Here is a 19901-nt window from a genome sequence, read left to right as displayed (position 1 = left end):
ACATTTTTAATACATACATATATTTCTTCCCATTTCTCTTTCCAGTATCCAGCGTGCTGCTTTAGTCGTTCTGGAAAATTACTACAGAGACTTTTCTGTCTACAACCCGCTGTTGTTAACAGCTTCCAAAGCACGTGCAGAGAAGCACTTGGCGGGTCTGAAGGTCTACAATGTCGATGGTAGGTTGAGAGAGGGCAGATTAATTGATGGGAATGTTTGGAAGCTGCTCTATGTCCTTTCCCCCCTTCCCTTGCCTCTATTATGATCCTGGGTTGAAGCTTCCAGCTTACTTTTCACATGCTGAGAGATAGATTTTGGATGATGGACACAGAGCATCCTTACCCCTCCTTGAGGATAATTGAGCCCCCAAAAGACTGCCTTGTGCCGCCTATAGATGTCCACACATTGGCATGACCATCTGGAGGGAAGAGCTACTCACAGATAGGCTTCTACCTGTAAAATACCACACCAATGTGTGGATCTCTGTAGCTGAGACTGGACAGCATGCCCAAAGACAGAGATGTGCAAAGTTTCCAATAATCATCTGGTGCTCCCATCACATGAGTATTGCATGATGAGGGTCTTGTATTTCTCCGCCTTGCCCAAATGAAATGTTTACAGGTAGGGGCCCTTGACCAAAAAGTACTAAACAGCTCAGAGTCACCTGAGCACTTAATTTCATGGTACACATTTCTCTCTCTCCCTGCCCCGTCTCAACATTAACACTCACCTCCTTGATACCATAAGGCAGAGTTGGGGAAGCCAGGGCCCTTCAGATGTTGTTAGACTAACAATTCCCATTGCCCTTGACCATTGGCCAATGTCTGCAGGGCTCCAAATCAACTGCTTCTGCTCCAAGCTGTGGCTATAGGCAAGCTAGTTCCCCCTAAAGATGCTGATGAACTTCTCCACACTTGGCCTTGGTGAAGAATGTGGAGCTTGCCTTACAGCAGTGATCATCTCAGCTCAAAATCTGAATCGGAGATGAAATCCTTGCTTTTGTCCCACCAGCCACTGGCCCTAAACCCCCTCTCCCTTTTCTAACAAACAGTTGTGGAAACAGCCGGTGCACAGGGAAAGGGTCAACCTTTCCCCATTCCTTCCTCTCACTTCTTCACTCTTGGGTGCTAGGTGTCAAGACCAGGGAGCTATGGGTGCTCCAGCCACCTTGGGAGACTTACCCATCTTCCATTCCCCTCTCTTGCCTTAATTTTGCTTTTTGTTTTTATTTTCCAGCTCAACCATAGCCATCATTTCTAGGTTTGCAAAAGGGATCCTTTTGACCAGGTTTTGGCTAGCCTATGGGCAATATTCACACACACACACACCCCGGAATTTCTAGTGCCCCCCCCCATTAGGCCGCAACAACTTGGCTTCTTTTTAATTTTGTGTGTGTGTGTCAAGCAGCAGGGGACACTGTTGAGCAATGTGGTTTCAACCCCTCCATCAAGACCAGGCTGTCTGCAGGTCCTCCCGGCACTCTGCTGAGTGTGTGTATGTCTCGGCCTGCCTTCTAGCCTTCCTGTCTGTACATCCCCTGCCACTGCTGCGTGGAAGTGAATGTGTGGACATCTGCCTGTGCATATGGGTGGGGAGTGTGTGCTGGTCACACCCACCGCTGGCATGCAGACCTTGGATACATGGTCAATGGGGTCCTCAAATGGTTAGCCGCCACAGCTTTAGCCTCTTTAACCCCTTCTTTCTGGAATGAAAATGAGACACTCCCATAAAAAAACTGGGCAAATCCAGGACTCTTGCGTGGCTGTGATTAGGAAGCAACATGCTTCTCTGTCCACCCCCATCAAAGGCAAGGAGCAAACAACAGTTCCTGTCTTTGGCATTCAGTATGAACCCAGAAGTTCCTTCTCCAGTTTAATGAGATGAGTTCATTTCTTATATCTCTTATATCTCTTATATCTCTTATATTTCTTATATCTCTGCCCTCAACAGTTTGCTAGTCGATGAAACTCACACGGCCATTTTGACCTTTTTTCAAAATGACAAGCATACTGTTCTTTTCGTTTACAGAATGTCTACCGTTTATATACTTCTGCACGTTGCTTCTTTTGTTAAAAATGAGATGGTGGTGCTCATATAATGATAAAAGTTCTGTGGGTGCCAGCACAAAATGGCTGCCACGGGCAGCAAAAGAAGAGGTGTCAGTACTCTGTACCATTGAGTACTGTCACAAAAAGCCCTGCTTCTTCTGTATGGCCAGGGAGCCTTCTCAGTACATGGAAAAGATGATCTTATTTTGGGGTGGGCCCATTTTGCTTCCAATTGGTGCACACCAACCAGAGCTCGCTCTCAAAAAGGGGTCTGTCCTTCCCATCACCTCCCCCACCCCTAACGGGGAGATGTGAAAGATCCCAGGACAAAAGCAGTTTGTACATCTCCCCCTTCCCTATTTAGGATGAGAGCCAAACTATAGTGATGGGAGACCTGGACACATTTGGGGAGGGACCATAGCCTTCCCCAGAGAGCTGGACAGCACATGCCTTGCATACAGAGTATCCTGGGTTCATTCCCTGGCATTTTTTTTTAAAAAAAGGATTCCAAGGCTTGGAATAGTCCTTGGAGAGCCATTGAAGGTTGGAGCAGACAACTGCTCCAGACCCAGGGGTATAGGGCAGCACCCCATGGCCTGCTTGTCTGTTAGGTGCCATCTTGCTTTACCGTGTCTGTTTCTGCCTAAAAAATCTTTCACCGGTTTTGAGAAGTTTATTTTGTTTGGCACTGCTTCGCTTTGTTTTTTGTCCGTCTCATGTCACTTGATGTTCTTATTTTCTGTCTTTTTTTCCCTTTTGAATCTCTCCCTCCCCTCCCTCCCTCCCGTTTTTTCCTTTCACACTCCCTCTTTCTTGTCGCTGATTTGCCATGTGCTCCAGCTGCCCTTGTGGCCAAACTGAAAATGCATTTAGCAGATGGTAAGTAGCATCTTTGGTGTATGTGTCCTCTGTCTTAAGTGTATTCACTCAGTTCCAGTTCTGTGTTGCTGCTGTATCTTTCCGTAAAAGTTGGTTATACGGAGCTTACATCTAAGTTTCCTTTCCTGGTTTACATTTTGTTCTGCTGATTTCAGTACGCCAGGGGAAAAACATCCCCTTACTGCACAGCCGCACCCCAAGGGAATATTTGTGGTCGGAAAGTATTTTTCCATTTAGGAATAAGGGGGAAAATGAAAGGTGGTGTTAGGTTATCACCCTTGTTGGCAAGCTGATGGGCAAAGACGGATTCTTCTTTTTAAAATGCTTTTCTTTCTTAATTCTCAGTCTTTCTGCTCTCTTTCAAGGGCCAGATAACAGTGCTGCTGGGCAGTCCAGGGCCATGATCGCTGCTGCAGCTCACCGCAGAGACTCCAGTCACAATGAGCTCTATTACGAAGAAGCAGACCACGAGCGGAGGGTCCGAAAACGTCGAGCAAGGCAAGAATTTTATCTGCAGGCCAACCTCAGGAGATGATACAATTCTTCCTCAGTCTGGAATGGGAGTGGGGATGGTACAGAGTTCCTATTTATTTATTAAATTTATATACCACCCTTCCATCAAAAGATCTCAGGGTGGCTCACAGAAGAAAATACAAGATAAAACGCAAGTAAATGATTACAACAAAGCAATACCCCCCCCCCTTTCCCACAGATACATTTAAGAGGCTGTAGGATAGGGCTGGTTGGATAGGAATGCTTTTGCCTGGCACCTAAAAATATATAATGAAGGTGCCAGGCAAACCCTCCTGAGGAGAGCATTCCACCAGTGGGGAGCCACTACATAAAAGGCCCGTTCTCATGTTGCCACCCTCCGAACCTCACATGGAAGGCACATACAAAGGGGCCCCGGATGATGAATGCACAGTCCAGGATATGGGGAGAAACAGTCCTTGAGGAATTGCAGTCCTGAGCTGTTCAAGGCTTTTATAGGTCAAAATCAACACTTTGAATTGGGCCCGGAAACTAATTGGTAGCTAGTGCAGTCGGGCCAGGATTGGTGTGCTATGCTCAAACCACTTATACCCATCCCAATAGATGTGTGCTGCGCCCTTAACTGGGGAAGGGAAATGAGAGAGACCCGTGCCAAGCAAGATGAAATGGCAAAAGCCATTGCATGTTCCAAAAGGCTGCTGGGACTAGAGTGGAGTGCATGGCTCAGCCCAGCTGGCCGGCTTGGGAAATGACAACACACACCTGAGTTTCCAAGGCTTGGGCAAAAAGGAATGTCTTACCCTTGCGGACTGGACTCACAACTTCTCTGGTATGTCCAGGAGGTAGCCAATGTGCTGCAAAGCAAGAACGGAGGGATGGAACAGGGTTGGGGTTAGACATAGTTCCTAGCTAAAGTGGAGATAGTGGGATGGGCTGTCCTCACCGTGCTATCTTCCCAGAGCATTCAGATTTCTCTCTGCTAGCGCAGGCAGGGTGATGCTACTGCAGCTTGCCATATACTTGATAACCCCCCTGCTTTTTGCAATCCACGACAAGCAGCAACACTAGGAAGTCTCTGGTGGCCCACCAAGCGCTTAAATCACAGCTAATGGGCTGTGTTTGGCCTGGCTGATCATAAGTGCTTACAGTAAATCCTTCCCATTTTTTGACCTGCTCAGTGCCCCTTCCCACAGCTATTAAGATGTTTCTAGCAGCACATCCAACCTTGCTAAGAGCTTGTGTGAAAGCTCCTGGCTGAAAGAGTTTAACTTGCCAGATCTGCCTCTAACTAGATGGCCTCAGGCTGTCTCTCTTAGACCTTTCCCTAGTCGACTACAGTCATACCTCGGAAGTCAAACAGAATCCGTTCCGGAAGTCTGCTCAACTTCCAAAACATTTGAAAACCAAGGCATGGCTCCCATTGGCTGCAGGAAGCTCCAGAAGCCGCACTGGACGTTCGAGTTCCAAAGAACATTAGCAAACGGGAACACTCACTTCCAGATTTGCAGCTTTCGGAAGTCAAACGTTCGACTCGCAAGGTGTTTGACTTCCGAGGCACCACTGTATATGGGTTTTTTATAAGGCTTACAACACAGTAATGCGTTCACAGCACTTTGAACACAAAGCGGTTGGAGAGTGTTAAGTGTTCTTCAGTTGTTTGTGATAACCAACCTGTCTTTGCTGCGTACACGTCGTTCGCTCACAAAACGCAGAGTACAAGTAACACAGGTTACTACAATGCCACAAGGAACTTGGGGTCCATCTCATCCACAGAGGCTCCGGAAATGAAATCCTGCTATTGCCAAGCTCAGATTTTTCTTTAAAAGGCAGGATCTGCCTCGATATCCATACTATGAAGCTACCTGATGGCAAAATTATTTTCCACCACAAGAATATATATTTAACCATGTGCATTGGAGAAACAGAAAAGGGGGGCAGGGAAATGAAAAGGTCGAGCATTCTAGAGCAGGCCAATCACCAGAGACTTTAGTGCTGCAAATTGGTACCAAAGCATTAAACTTCAACATTAGTGCCAAAGAGAATTGGGATTGGAAGGATCCTGCTTCTCAGCCACTGTTTCATACAGCTGCCCGGTATCATGGAGCTGAGTCACTTGCTTTTTGGAAATATAACATCATTGCAAACAGGGAAGTCAACAGAGTGAGAAGATCTTGATCCATCTCTAGTTTATATCTATGCCTCAGTTTATACGCTCTGCCAGGGCAACATAGATATTCTCTGCAGAGGATAATGAAGTAGGAACCCACTCTTTTGCCACACTGACAATATGTATATAGCAAGCCACCCTCCACAGTCTTTTTCCAACTCTGGCCTCAGTTAATTATGTGAACTGGGACTGTGTACTTGTGTCAAGAGTTCATGTTGGAGGCCATCTGCATAGGGGAGTAGAAGGGCTTGCTGCAGTCCTCCACCACTGTGCTGTTTTCATTGCCAAATCCTGTTGAACATTTACTATCAGCAACTGACATTCCTTCTCAAACCCATTAACTAGCTCCCCCTCTAGACAGCCACAAGTTCCTTCTGCCCAGCAGTGTGCTCAGTTTATGTGTTGGTATTTTGCTGGCTTCAAATAAGTGTGTATGTGTGTATATACATGTATATATATATATACACACACACACCCCTTCTCAGAGAGTTTGAATTCATCAGTAAACAATATTTGATTATGTGTTTAGGTGGGGCAGATTTGAGCAGCAGCCAAACAATGGGAAAGAAAATTACATGCAGAGATTTCCTGAAGGGATCCCTTGCTGTTTTATTTGTCTATCTGAGTGAAGCTTCCGGTCATCTCTGAGGCTTCTATATTTACAACCTGTCAGGCTGACAAGATTTACTCTTGGCTTCATTCTTTCGCAGGAAATTTAGTAATGGGATTCTTACGGCCAAACTACACGTGACATTAATCACACCTCCTTATTCTTTTTAAAGCATGCATAACACTTCTGCTTTTCTTTTGAAGGAAAGGCAGTCCCTAATCCAATGTTACGCTCTCTATCCTTAGATGAGTTTTCCAAAATGCCCACCCTGGGCTGCTATTTGAAGGTGCTGGTACTGCAAATAGCAGGGGTATGGGCACAGGGTCTTGACTGGGTGTCTGTGCCGCTGCTTTCCTGTCGAAATAAAAGTGAACTGCAGTTTTCCTTTTTGTGATCTGAAGGCCCAAGCTAGGAGAGATGGAGATTATTGTGTGCTGTTTAAACTATTTCCAAAGCAGCTGTAGGGCCTGGGGAGTGGGTCAGGGTGGCCGCACCCTGGGAGGGAGCTCAATAGCAAATAACGGGGAAGCAGTTCCATCAGGAAAATGCGTAAGAACACAGGAAGCTACCTTGTACAGAGTTGGACCATCTAGCTCTGTACTGTTGGCACTGAGCATCAGTGGCTCTCCAATGGAGGCAACAGCTGTGGAAACCACAAACCTCAAGATATCGGGTGTTTTTCAGGGCTGCCCGATTATCAGCCTGGAATTTTCATCTCAGAGCCACAATATTCTCTGTTTTTGCTTTGAACTCTTGTGTTTTGGGTGGGTGGAGAAAAGAATCCAGTTGTATCCATGCTTGGCACTCGACCTCCTCTCTCTCTCTCTCTCTCTCTCTCTCTCTCTCTCTCTCTCTCTCTCTCACACACACACACACACACAGCCTCGCCACCACCACAGGGAAAGGCCCATAGTGGCAGAGCCCATGTCCTAGATTCAGTTCCCAGCATCCCAGAGGGTACCTGGGAAAGATATTTCTCTGTTAGCTTAGACAGCTGCTACCATACAGTGTGAAGTAGACGGTAGAGAGCTAGATAGATAGATTGATTGATTATATTTCTTCCTTTTTTCCAAATAATATTTATTAGTTTTCAAAAAATTTAACACATAAAGAAGAACAACAAAGCAAAATTAAAACATAATCAGAAAAGAAAAGAAAAAACATATCAATTCATTACATTAACAATAACATTGTGGACTTCCTCGATTCCCCCCACACTGGGTCCATTTATTAAATCTAAATTAAGCATTTTTTTTAATCATCTTAAATCATTCTGGCACAATTTCCCCATTATTTCCCAAACCAATTCTAATCTACTCAAAAAAGCCAAAAAAACCCATCAAATACCCTCAACCTATAATTCATTAATTAATCCAAATCTAACTTTATTTTCAATCCATCTCCTATTCTTCCTTTAGCCTCACATTTTATACCCCCAAAATTACCCATATATTCAAATGTTATTTCTTCTATCATACCTTTAACCACATTTGTTTAATTCTACTCCCCTTCCCCTAGACTCCGGATCTCCCAGATGTATCAACCTGTTCCATAAAACGTTCCAGTTTCGGACCATCTTAATCAGTCAGAAAATAACCCATTGTTGCTCCTCACCCTATTCCCACTCTTGATTGATTATATTTCTATGCCGTTTTTCATTCACATGAATCGCAACGTGGCTTGCAAACAATAAATAACATAATTTTGTTGTTTAGTCGTGTCCGACTCTTCGTGACCCCGTGGACCATAGCACGCCTACAACATCACAAATAATATAAAATCATATACCGTACAATAATGGACATATCATCAGTAAACCAGTTACAAACACTATTCACAAAACAACTAAAAAAATAAGCTAAATAGCACAATTACAACAAAAGTCATATTATAGGATTCACTGCCTAAAACAACATTAACAAAATAGCAACCAAAAAATAAATAAGGCACTGTTGATTTAATACACACACTTTCCCCACCTGCATGACTTATAATCTTCCATTCCATGCAGTTCATCAAAAGACACATACACACAATGTCCATGGCAGCAACTCCATTCTGAAGGCTCCTAGGGCAGGAGGGTGGGGCAAAGCAGGTGGAACAAGCCATTGCCTGATGGGCAGCACAAAGTTTCATCCCCTTCACTGTTCTTCCTCTGGAAACAGCTGTATTATGAAGGCTGGAGGGTGGGGCCTCAAGTGTTCACAAGCCACTTTTTCTCAAATGCCCCAGGGACATGATTGCTGTGTGGATTAGCAGTTTCCCTCTCTTGCCTAGCAAAACTAGGCATCTCTGCAGTCTCTCACACCCTCCCTAATTTCGAGCGGCCTGCTCTCTTCACCCTTCAGGCGCATAGCTGCCAAGTATCCCGTATCCGCCGGGAAAACCCCTTTTTTTCTTACCGTTTCCGGCGGTCTCCCGTTTGGCGGAAAATCCCGGCATTGTCCCTTTAATTTGCTTCTTCCCGGCGGCCATTTTTCTGGCGCCGCTTTGCCCTTCTATGGGCACCAGAAAATGGCGGCGCCGGCGTCGGAAGTCGCTTCCGCGCATGACCGGAAGTTGCGTGACGCGACTTCCGGTTGCGGTTTGCCCTTCTATGGGCATCAGAAAATGGCGGCGCCGGCGTCGGAAGTCGCTTTTACGTGTTTCCGGTCATGCGCGGAAGCGACTTCCGGAGCTGGCGCCGCCATTTTCTGGTGCCCATAGAAGGGCGAAGCGCCACCGGAAGTTGCGTCACGCAACTTCCGGTCATGCGCGGAAGTTGCGTCACGCAACTTCCGGTTATGCGCGCGCTGCCGATCCCGGATCTTTACAGCTATGTTCAGGCGAAGGGGAAGTTGCAGCATGAACCTGTATAGAGCTTGGTGCACTTGAGCCAGCCAGAATCAATGGGCATGCATAACTTTTGCATGCAATTGTCCATAGCTGGAACAACAACAAAGAGAACCTGGCCACCCTGCTTGGACCTCTCTACTCCTGTTGTGTTGGAATGTTATGTGCAATTAAATATACTGTACTTTTCATTCAGAATCATAGAGTTGGAAGAGACCACAAGGGCCATCCAGTCCAACCCCCTGCCAAGCAGGAAACACCATCAAAGATGGCTGTCAAGTCTCCGCTTAAAGACCTCCAAAGAAGGAGACTACTACACTCCTTGGCAGCAAATTCCACTGTCGAAGAGCTCTTACTGTCAGGAAGTTCTTCCTAATGTTTAGGTGGAATCTTCTTTCTTGTAGCTTGAATCCATTGCTCCGTGCCCGGTTCTCTGGAGCAGCAGAAAACAACCTTTCACCCTCTTCTATATGACATCCTTTTATATATTTGAACCTGGCTATCATATCACCCCTTAACCTTCTCTTCTCCAGGCTAAACATGCCCAGCTCCCTAAGCCGTTCCTCATAAGGCCTTTTTTCCAGACCTTTGACCATTTTGGTTGCCCTCCTCTGGACACGTTCCAGCTTGTCAGTATCCTTCTCGAACTGTGGTGCCCAGAACTGGACACAGTATTCCAAGTGAGGTCTGACCAGAGCGAAATACAGTGGTACTATTACTTCCCTTGATCTAGACGCTATACTCCTATTGATGCAGCCCAGAATTGCATTGGCTTTTTTAGCTGCTGCATCACACTGTTGACTCATGTCAAGTTTGTGGTCTACCAAGACTCCTAGATCCTTTTCACATGTACTACTCTCAAGCCAGGTGTCACCCATCCTGTATTTGTGCCTTTCATATATTTTTTGCCCAAGTGTAGTACTTTACATTTCTCCCTGGATGAGCTTGACTGTCCGTGCAGATAAGCATTAGATGAAAGTACTACTGTGGATGGGCAGCCCCTATAATGTTGGGAACATTATGGAAAGCACGCTGGACCACATTGCTTTAGTTCAGTTTACCCTGAATGTTAATCCCTGTTCATGTTCTTTGGCATGTAGGCTTGTGGTAGCAGTTGAAGAAGCTTTCACCCACATTAAGCGCCTTCAGACAGAGGAGCAGCCAAAAGCCCCAGGGGAAGTGATGGATCCCCGCGAGGCAGCTCAAGCCATCTTCCCATCCATGGCAAGAGTGCTGCAGAAGTACCTCCGCACTACAAGGCAGCAGCACTACCATACCATGGAGAGCATCCTGCAACACCTGGCCTTCTGCATTGCCAACAACATGACGCCAAAGGTACTCCAGGAATGCAGCTATTGGGTGCAGAGTTCAGCTGCCTGAGCATCTCGGCTTTCTTTTACACGTTGCTAGCCATTGCCATAGGTTGCAAGGATATGCTTGAAAGTGTGTAGACACATAATTGGGACAGGGTTGCTGAATTCTACCTTTTTTGGTGCAAAAGTCTTCCATTTGTTCATTTTATGCCACTGGCTGCCTATAGTCCTTCCGTGTGTGAACCCCAGACTCACTTGGAGGCAGGCAAACAACAGTGTTGGGGTGTGCATGTGGAAGAATGGGAACAGCAGATTATAGCCGCCTTGGAAATTCAGCGTTATGGGATAATTGGCCATCCCTTGCTCTGCTCACTTAGGGACACCCCTTCTCCCTTTGCTGACCACATCCCCATGCTTGGTACTCCATTCCCCCCTTGGGTTTGTTTCTAGAGAACAAGAAGGGAGCCACAAAGGGGGTTGCAAACATTAGGATTCTGCTGCCTTGCACTGTGCCAAGCTGTGCACTTCCTTGCTTTGCCTGCTGGCAGTCCCCATTTCAGCTGGGTTGTGTTGAGCCTGAAGCGAAGGCCTTCCTGCTTCATAGGGAGACAATGTCCAAAAGTGACATGTGGGGTCCTTTCCTCTTGTGCCTTCTGTGCTGCAAGAGAGTCCCACAAACTGCTTCCAGGATGTTTCTCTGCCAAGTGAGAGAGCACCCCCTGATTCCTTCCTCCTTCCTTTGTATGAAGAATAAGCAAGGAGTCAGGAGATGCTTTCTCGCTTGGAAGCCCCAAACTTTGTATAGCATCTCTAAGGCAGTGTTAGAAGCTCAGGTATATAAGCTAGGGGCCAAATGGCTTCATAAACCAGGCTTGCAGTTGCCAAAACTGAATGTCTAGTTGGCATTTTTGGGCAATACGGCTCTAAAGTCTTATTTTTGAAATGATGGACTGACTGTGATTAATTATCAGTTAAACATTTGGCTCGTTCAGATGACCGCCTTGAGGTAGGTTAAGAACTTTGAGAACTTTATCCAGTGACTGTCCATATATATATTGGCACATTCCTATGTTTTTTTCTTAATGGTGACATGGAGCTTTCTTAACGTAAGAATATTATTCACAACTGTGAACAGGGCAGTGGAGTGGAGTGAGTGAAAACAAGCTACGACAATGAACTATAACCTTGTTTGCTGCTCCTGCTCAGGCTGCACAGAAGAAGCATTTTGGTTCTTGAAATTCATTCTCATCGTGCAGATAGAATGTAACTGATAGAATTCCACAGGATGTGGTATTGGTGTGTGAAAACAAGTCAGGATTAAATGACCCCCCAGGCATGCACATCCAGATGGTTAAGATGTCAGGCGACATCCTGGCACCCAGGCATCTTTGCTTGGTTGCAAGTGGCCAATAGTCAAACTGTGCCTGGTGTCTGGCTAATTTCAAACCCTGCTCTAAGGCTGCATGCTAGATAGCGTTGGTGTTTGCTTGAGCTTTTGGTTTTTGGGAAAGGAGGGAAGAGAAACATGGCTGTGCTGTGAAACTTCCTGTGGAACGGTATCTCTTCCTCTTTTTTTGTGCCCCCTCCCAATTTCCCAGAGATGGTTCCTGCATTCTGCCTTCGGAATATCTCCTCACCCCCATGCTTCCCGTTTTAAGAAAGGATGCTGAGTGCTAAAGATAGCACACGGGGGCTGCTCTCAGCTTGCCCCCAGAAAAGGCAGATGAGAAGATAAGACAGTTCCACAGGTAGCTTTTGGAACACAACCCTGAGGGGAGCGTGGGAGGGGCTGCCCCCTTCTCTTTTCATAGGAGGGAGAGTAGGAGCTTATCTGGGAACAATTCACATTCACAGGTGCGTGGTTATCAGCCACCCTGGCTTATAGAGATTGAGCAAATGGCACGGAGGATTAAAGCACAGCTGAACAGTACAGTAGATTTGTCACAAATTTCCCTTTGCTTGCAGCGTTTTGTGCCTTCCAGCTTGCCTCATTACAGAGCGTCATCTGCACACGGGCAAATGCCTTATCACTCCTAGAAATCTCCAAATTCTGCTGCCATTATGGGCAGGTGCATTTCCAGGTGTCCCTATAGGCACACAGAACCACAAGTTCTAGATAGCAACCCTGGTATGAATGCCCTCTTTCCAGTTTTACCCTTGGGCTCTACGTTCACAGTAGAGTGGCTATACTTCAGCTTCCTGTCTTGAGTCCGTCCATCCAGGTGCTAAGTGATCTAACCATGATAGTTACCAGCAGTTTTAGTGTGCATGGGAACAGTTTATTGGCTCTGCTCTTCGCAGCAGTGAGTTCTCAACAAGCTTGGCATCACGCATTCTGGCAGAGTTTCTCTGCCACACCCCAGTGTTTGCACTGAATAAAACAGAAGTGGTATCGAGCAAGCACCTGAAAGCATAACTTGTTCTTCCAGGTGTGTAAGCCAAAGCACTTTGCTTCCCAGCCGGTATTTTGTCAGCTGTCTTTGCTTTTGCTCAACAGAGTTCCGCTAGTCAAGGATAGGGGCCTTCACTAAAGAGTTGGAAGGGTGAGGGGCTGCTGGTCACATGGATCTGGTGTGAACAAAATGACCTCGATCCTGCGCTATTGGCAGAGCAGCTCATTTCATTGGGCCTGAATGATACTGCTTTTGTAGTTCCTCTAAAATTCTGAAGTCTTCCTTTGCATATGGCAGATAACACAGAGACTTGGAAAGGGGACTAGAGAAAACTACAAGGGACGTTGTCCTGTATTAATCAAATTAAATTGGCAGTTTTTGAGCTGGAAAGTTCCTGGATGACACTGGACCTAATTTTCCCTTCTTTCTTTTCCCGACTGCTTTTCTCTAGGCTTTTCTGGAACGTTACCTCAGTCCAGGCCCAACCCTGCAGTACAACAAAGATCGTTGGGTCTCCAAACATTGGACGCTGATTAGCGAGGAAGCTGTTACAAAAGGATTAAGAGATGGTATTGTGTTCGTCCTCAAGAGCTTGGACTTCAGCCTTGTTGTTAATGTGAAGAAAATTCCATTTATCAAACTCTCAGAGGAGTTTGTAGACCCCAAATGTCATAAGTTTGCCCTTCGCTTGCAGTCTGAAACATCAGTCTAGCTTAGAGGCCATAAACATGTGTAGATGATGAGAAGGTAATTTCTGACTTCATGCTTTCAGGGGTTTTTTTTTGGGGGGGGTGTTGCTTCATTTTTGTTCAGATTAAAAAACAACAGACGATGGACCGTCCACACTTACCTGGAAAGAGAGTGGAGGAGGGTCTCTTTTGACAGATCTGAAGAGCTCACTGATTGGGTTGGGCATGTTCATTGGGACAGAACGGCTTCCCTTGGGTCGTGCACATTGCAGAGGCCTGTAAGCCCATGTAGTGTTCTGCTTCTGCCTGCCACCCTGCCTTAGATCTCCTGGTGTGTAAGTGGTACTTCTCTTCCACCCCAGACTGCCTCTGTATTCCTCAACAAACAGCTTTTCACAAACTCTCATAAGCTTGCTTGGCTTTTGGCAGTCATCTCCATGGCTCAGTTCAAACCTCATAAAAAGCCATGGTTTACGGAACTGAAACTATGGTTTGAACGTCCAAACCTATGGTAGGCGGTTCACGGTTTAAAGCAGCCCACTTGCCTTCACTTTCAGTTCTCCAGCATTCAGTACCACAAATTCGTTCCCATGTTGCATATACCCAGCTTCTGGAGGGGAAGAGATGCCTTCCATTGTGATTTGTCCATGGAGACATTTCGTTGTATTACAATGGTTAAAGCTTCCTTGCCGTGGTTTGTTAGGATGCCAGAACTGAGCTTCTACGAATGGGATTTTCAGTTATTGCTATTGGGCACTACCTGATGTGGGAAGGACATTCTGCTTCTGAAAGAAGGTAATTTGTGTATTTTGAAGGGAAATGCTTCTACATAACTCTACCTTTCCAATGATTGACAAAGTTAGTACCCCCCCCCCACCAGCACTCTGTTTTATAGCTGTTTGAATAATGACCAATGGTGTGTGTCTGGTACATAAATAGGTTTGTCATAATGGCTTTCATTCCTTTCAGCCTTCTAAAGCTATACACTTGCCCTACTGGGTTAAGCACCCCTCATCTTTCCTTGTGTGTAGACCCCTGTTAATCTATTTTTCTAACCTTTCGAGGGTTTGTCCATTACTCCCTCTCCGTTATATATATTTATGCAGTTGCAGAACGTTTGAGAAGAGTGTGGAGTTTACTGGAGTCTGACCAATTTGATTGTGAAAGAGGGGGGGGGTGTTTCCTATTTAAAAGGGTTTTATATTCCCCCCGGAGAAGAATAGGAATTTCAAGTCTCTTTATACCAGCACATGCCTACAGGGGAGGGGAATGTTAGATTCAGAGCAGGGAAGACTTTCAGAGATTCAGGCAGCTACTTAGCATTTGAAACCAAGCTGTATTGAACGTTTCCAGGAGCCCACATCACTTAGCTGACCGTGGTAGTCAGCTGTGGTTGCCACTGACGCTTTTATCCTGGCAAGTCCTCAGTCATACCCCAGCCTCTCACTTCATTTTCGAAAGCAGCAATTTTCTTATTGTTTCTGAGTATCTCCATAGCCTGAAGCAAGTGGAAAACCACTCAGCAAGGGAGAGGGACTTTATGCATTTGCTACTCTGCTGTTTTTCCCCATACACTGGAGTTGCTGTTTTCAGGCATGGAGAATGGGTGGGGCGGGGGGGTGACTGGTTTTTGCACCAGCCCTGTCACTCTGCATGTAGGAGAGGGCAAGTCCTGTCTCTCCCGTGTGTGGGAAACTCTGGAAAGGGCAGGGGAGTGGGAGCAACTTGGTTGTCATTCTGGTTATTTCACAGCTCCATTTTGGTGGATCCCTGCATGTTTCCTTGGCCATTGTGGTTCTCCTGCATCCTAGTTTCCAGGTTTTGCTGGCAGCTGCTCTTGTTTGACGAGGGTTTCTTTTAATCTTAGCTTATTTTCTAAGGGATATGAAAAGATATAATCGGATAAAACCTAACACTTAACAGAAGGAGTAGTCCCGTAAACATAATGCTACCACAAATTGTTCACTCCAGATATATCCTTCATTAATGTTAAGCCATAGCTAACACTGCTTGGCATGTGTCTTCTTCAGGTGTTCCAATAATTAAGAAAATGAGGCCAATGCTTGCTTACTTATGCAAAAACACAAACACACTCTCAAGTTCAGTGTATTTTCCCATCCCACCAATGCCTACAACACGTTAATTAATTATTTGCATCTACCTTTCACACTTTCCTCAACTTTTAATTCAAATCGGGAAGCAGACTGTTTTCCCCAAAACTTTGGTAAGAACACTATAGCTAGCTAGCAATAACAAATCGGCCAATTAATCTTTGATTCTTCCTCACAGTACCTGTTAGATAACTACTAATTTCTTCACAACATTTCTTTAATTATTAAAACACGTTTCCAGTATGGTTTTACCGATCTATACTACTCCATACTGGCCTTTGTGGTTTTTTGTTTTTGTTTGGTCTCTGTTAATGTTCTGTACAAATAGCACACACTTTTCTTAATCTGGCAGATTTGTATTACCAACATGTAAGATTGTGTAAAAAAAACACCCATGTAAGATTGTGTAAAAAAGCATTGCCGGTGACACATTGCATATAATTTTTAGAAGGCTTTTTGAATCGGTCTGTAAACGCTTGGTCTAAATCTGAACATCTTAGACGGCACATTAAATTGGGCTGAGCCTGAAGCTGGTATTCCAAGCTGAGGACTTCCCTGCTGGCTGGCTGGCTGGCTGGCTGGCTGATAACATAGCAAAGGATCCAAACTTTCCATCCGAAAATTAATCCCAGCCGAGGCATAATAATAGAGTGCGGGTAGAAAGACTCATATCCCAAGCCAACAAGGCCCTGACTCACACCTTCAAACCCTTAGTTGAATTTGGAGCCATAGCTAAATAATTTGGTTTGAACTTCGTGTTTGGCGCTTCAACCCATGAATGACACCTATGCATTATGACACTTGTCCTTCTCAAAGCTGAAGAAGAGCTTTCTGCTGTGGATGTGTGTTTGGTAACCCCTTCAATTCCTGCAGCGGTAGCCGAGTCATTCAAAGGTAGCCGAGTCATTCAAAGGGGGTGGGAACAGCGGGGGGGGGGGGTTTACACCAATGAGATTTCTTCTTAATAAGATTGACTTTTTGCTTCTACTTCTTCAGCTGAGTGTCATGCTAATCAGCTTAGCTTGTGTGTTTTTTATTTAAGGAGCAGTAGTGCTTTCTGCCTCTTTAAATCGGAACATACCTAATGGTTTTAAATGAAGGAAATGATAGCCCTGTTTAGTGTCTTCATTGCTACAAACCCATTTTATGGAAACTGCTGCAGCTGGGTGACCACTTCCTAAAAATGAATTCCATTTAACTGTTTTGGGTTGGGGTTTTTTTTTTTTTGCCTGAAACTATCTTAACTGGAAGGGAATGGAATGTCACATTGACACGTGAAGTGTGAATACAGAGCCAAAGAGGTCTGTAGCTTGGTTGCTGCAGAGGAGTTTATTTCAAGCACTAGTTACCTTATATTCCCCCCCTTCTCCAGTTCCCTAAAGTTTGGAGGTTATTTGCTCAGGAAATGTTGACATTCTTAACCTTCTTTTGTACTCTTAGGTGACAAATGCTTGTGAAATGTAAAAAATGTATGAAAGAACCAAATAGAAGCAACGTTAATTGCTTTGGAATTGGGGGGTTTCTTTCATAGCTGCCAAGTTATCCCTTTTTTTAAGGGATTTTCCCTTATGCTGAATAGGCTTCCTCGCGAGAAAAGGGAAAACTTGGCAGCTATGGGTTTCTTTAGCTCTAATCTGCACCCTCTGATTTAGAATGCTGTAACTTTTGTTGTTGTTGAAAGGAACTCTCCGGGTATGTGCTCACTTGAAAGTTACTGCCTGTTCTAACACCTTAACTGCTTAAACCTGGATGAGAGGACAAACCTCTCCCTATTTGCCAGGTGTATTTACTTTTGCATTCTTTTGAGATCTGCAAACTTTGAAAGAATGTGGGTGGTTGGGGTCTCTCCTGTTGTCTTTTTTCCGTCTGCCACCAGCTGAGCGTGTGTTTCACTGTAGACAAATCACTTCGCTCTCTCATTTTCTTGGTGCCTGCGTTCCTTGTTTGTAACACCAAAAGGACATTGTTGCTGCAAAGTTGTGATCCATCCTTGTAAAAAGAAAAGAAAAGTGTGTTTTTAGACATCAAATATGCCACACTGACAGTAATACAGTAGCAGTAAAATTACAGAGCTTTTCTGGAAGGGAGACTATTCTATTGCTGCTTTGTGATGTCCATTTGAACTGTGCAGTTTTTACGAATATGAACTTCCTGCACTTGAATCCCAGAGGGCTAGAGCGAATAGAAAACTCCTCTTCCAGTTTCACTTAAAAATCCTTTTCTTTAAAAATAATTCTTGGTCACAAGTGCAGCTGGTATGTTTTTCAATGTGGTGTAAAGCTTTTGGGGGTTTATTGACTCTGGGATGATTTAATGTTACCACTATGAGCTTTGGTGTGGTCATGTTCCTCCTTAAACCAGTAAAATCTATACCCAGGAACCGGGTGGGCTTGTGGATGGCATTCTACCTTCCCTTGGCAGATGGCAACATTGGCATGGGAAGTGGCCCTGCCACCTACTTCTTTGACTTGGGTGTGGATGCAGTCATTTACAAGTGCTGCGTAAGACTTGACCACTCGTAAGCAGTTCCCATGCTGCAACTGTGATTCCACATTGGCCCTAGTTCGCTTCCACTGTGATTTGGGTGCCTTCTTACCTAAGGCCAGCTGGTCAGTTTGCAGCCGACAACTTGCTTTGTGCTGCACAGCGCAGGCTGCCAGAAGGCTAGATCCCCATTTCATTGATACGTCCTGACAAAGCAAATGTTTTTCTGTGTGGGAACACCACTGTCCATTGTCAGTGATTTGCTTGTGCTGCTTTTCCTATGTCGAAACTTAGGGCTGTACCCCCGATAGCGTTTTCCTTCTGTGGCTGTCTTTATACCTGCTGTGGTGACCACGTATCTGATTTAGTATTGGGGATGTGGGGGGAGTGGAGAGATCATGTGGTGGAAATGACATGCATCTATGGGGAGGTGTGCACGGCCAGTGAGCCCACAGATCTATGTGTTGCTTTGTAGGGTTATGTGACTGAGTCCATAACCCTTACAAAAAAAATGTTCTGTCTGAGTGAGTTCTTGTGTGAACAGATTAATGTAACCACCCTCATCCCACCTATGAAAAACCAAATATAGCTGACACTGAAAACTGACTTTGAGCAGGGAACTGTAGCCTGAATTGCCATGATGATTTGGGGATCCTGTCCGTTTGGCATACAAGGTGTTTGCCTGGACAGGAAAATGAATGTACGGATTGGAGGGAGACAAGGAGGAGGGAAAGGTTTTGTTTCATATGGTGTCGACATTTATTCCTTAATTTCTACTTCACACCTGCCGCGATTCCCTACACGGCCCTTTCTTTCCACTTAGAAACACCACACATGTATATGGGGCTGCAAACCTATTTACTTTGCCACAGGATCTCACAAGTTGTGGAGTAGCAACAATTCATGTGCTTGTTGTAGAAGAGAGATGTATAGGAAATCAACTTAAGCGAAACAGCCATATGAATTCTGAATAATGCTCAAAATTGGGACCAGGACAAGCACACACAATTGGGATCCCCATAAAATGACCATCTTGAGCGATGGCCAGCGGTGAAGCAATGTTTTCTGGCAGACATTATCTGTGTGGATCGGTGCCTTCACGCAGAGTGCTGTACAGTGGTACCTCTACTTACGAATTTAATGCGTTCCGAACAGACATTTGTAAGTCAAAAAATTTTGTAAGTCGAATCTCATAGGAATGCATTGGGAGAAAAAATTCGTAAGTCGAAGCAACCCTATCTAAAAATTCGTAAGTAGAAAAAATCCTATCTAAACCGCATCCAAGATGGCGGACGGAGCTCCCATTTGTAAGTAGAAAAATTCGTAAGTAGAGTTATTTGTAAGTAGAGGTACTACTGTAACACAGCGATTTCTGCTATGTTAGTGGCACTTCTTGGAAACAGGACTATCACAGAAATTGGTGCAGAACCCATGCGGAAGTTTACACACCTCCATGTGAGCATGCCCTGCATCAGGCATCCCCAAACTTTGGCCCTCCAGATGTTTTGGACTACAATTCCCATCTTCCCTGACCACTGGTCCTGTTAGCTAGGGATCATGGGAGTTGTAGGCCAAAACATCTGGAGGGCCGCAGTTTGGGGATGCCTGCCCTGCATCTTCCAAAGGTGACTGCATACATAGCCCTTGGTGCTTTCAGGTTTCCCTGTCACAAAAGACTATAATGTTGGTACTCCATGAGTTCCCTTTCATGGAAGTTAGACTTCACACCCAGCCGCCAGCCTTTTTGAGGCTCATCATTTACATTAATAGCATGAGAAACGATGGCTTTGAAAGGATGGGATTAGCTCCATTAATATGCTACTTAACTGGCAGCCGTTAACACACGGTCACCGATTTCACAAATCACACCAAATTATCAAGCA

At 45.2% G+C, this 19901-nt stretch overlaps 1 protein-coding gene across 2 annotated transcripts in view; it reads left to right on the top strand.

Moving 5' to 3' along the window:
- The window catches only part of VANGL1 (VANGL planar cell polarity protein 1), a 48302-nt gene extending 31859 nt beyond the window's left edge, over positions 1–16443 (top strand). For both annotated transcript variants that reach the window (XM_035141199.2, XM_035141198.2), the window contains exons 5-8: positions 46–179; positions 3293–3425; positions 10129–10363; positions 13186–16443. In XM_035141199.2, the coding sequence (XP_034997090.1) occupies positions 46–179; positions 3293–3425; positions 10129–10363; positions 13186–13446 (763 nt within the window). In that variant the 3' untranslated portion in view covers positions 13447–16443. The remainder of the gene's footprint in view (positions 1–45; positions 180–3292; positions 3426–10128; positions 10364–13185) is intronic.
- Positions 16444–19901: the final 3458 nt, after the last annotated feature.

This window comes from Zootoca vivipara, chromosome 16, assembly GCF_963506605.1.
Source record: "Zootoca vivipara chromosome 16, rZooViv1.1, whole genome shotgun sequence".
Classification (NCBI taxonomy): Eukaryota; Metazoa; Chordata; class Lepidosauria; order Squamata; family Lacertidae; genus Zootoca; species Zootoca vivipara.
The sequence above is the reverse complement of the archived record's forward strand: the minus strand, read 5'-3'. Positions and strand labels throughout refer to the sequence as shown.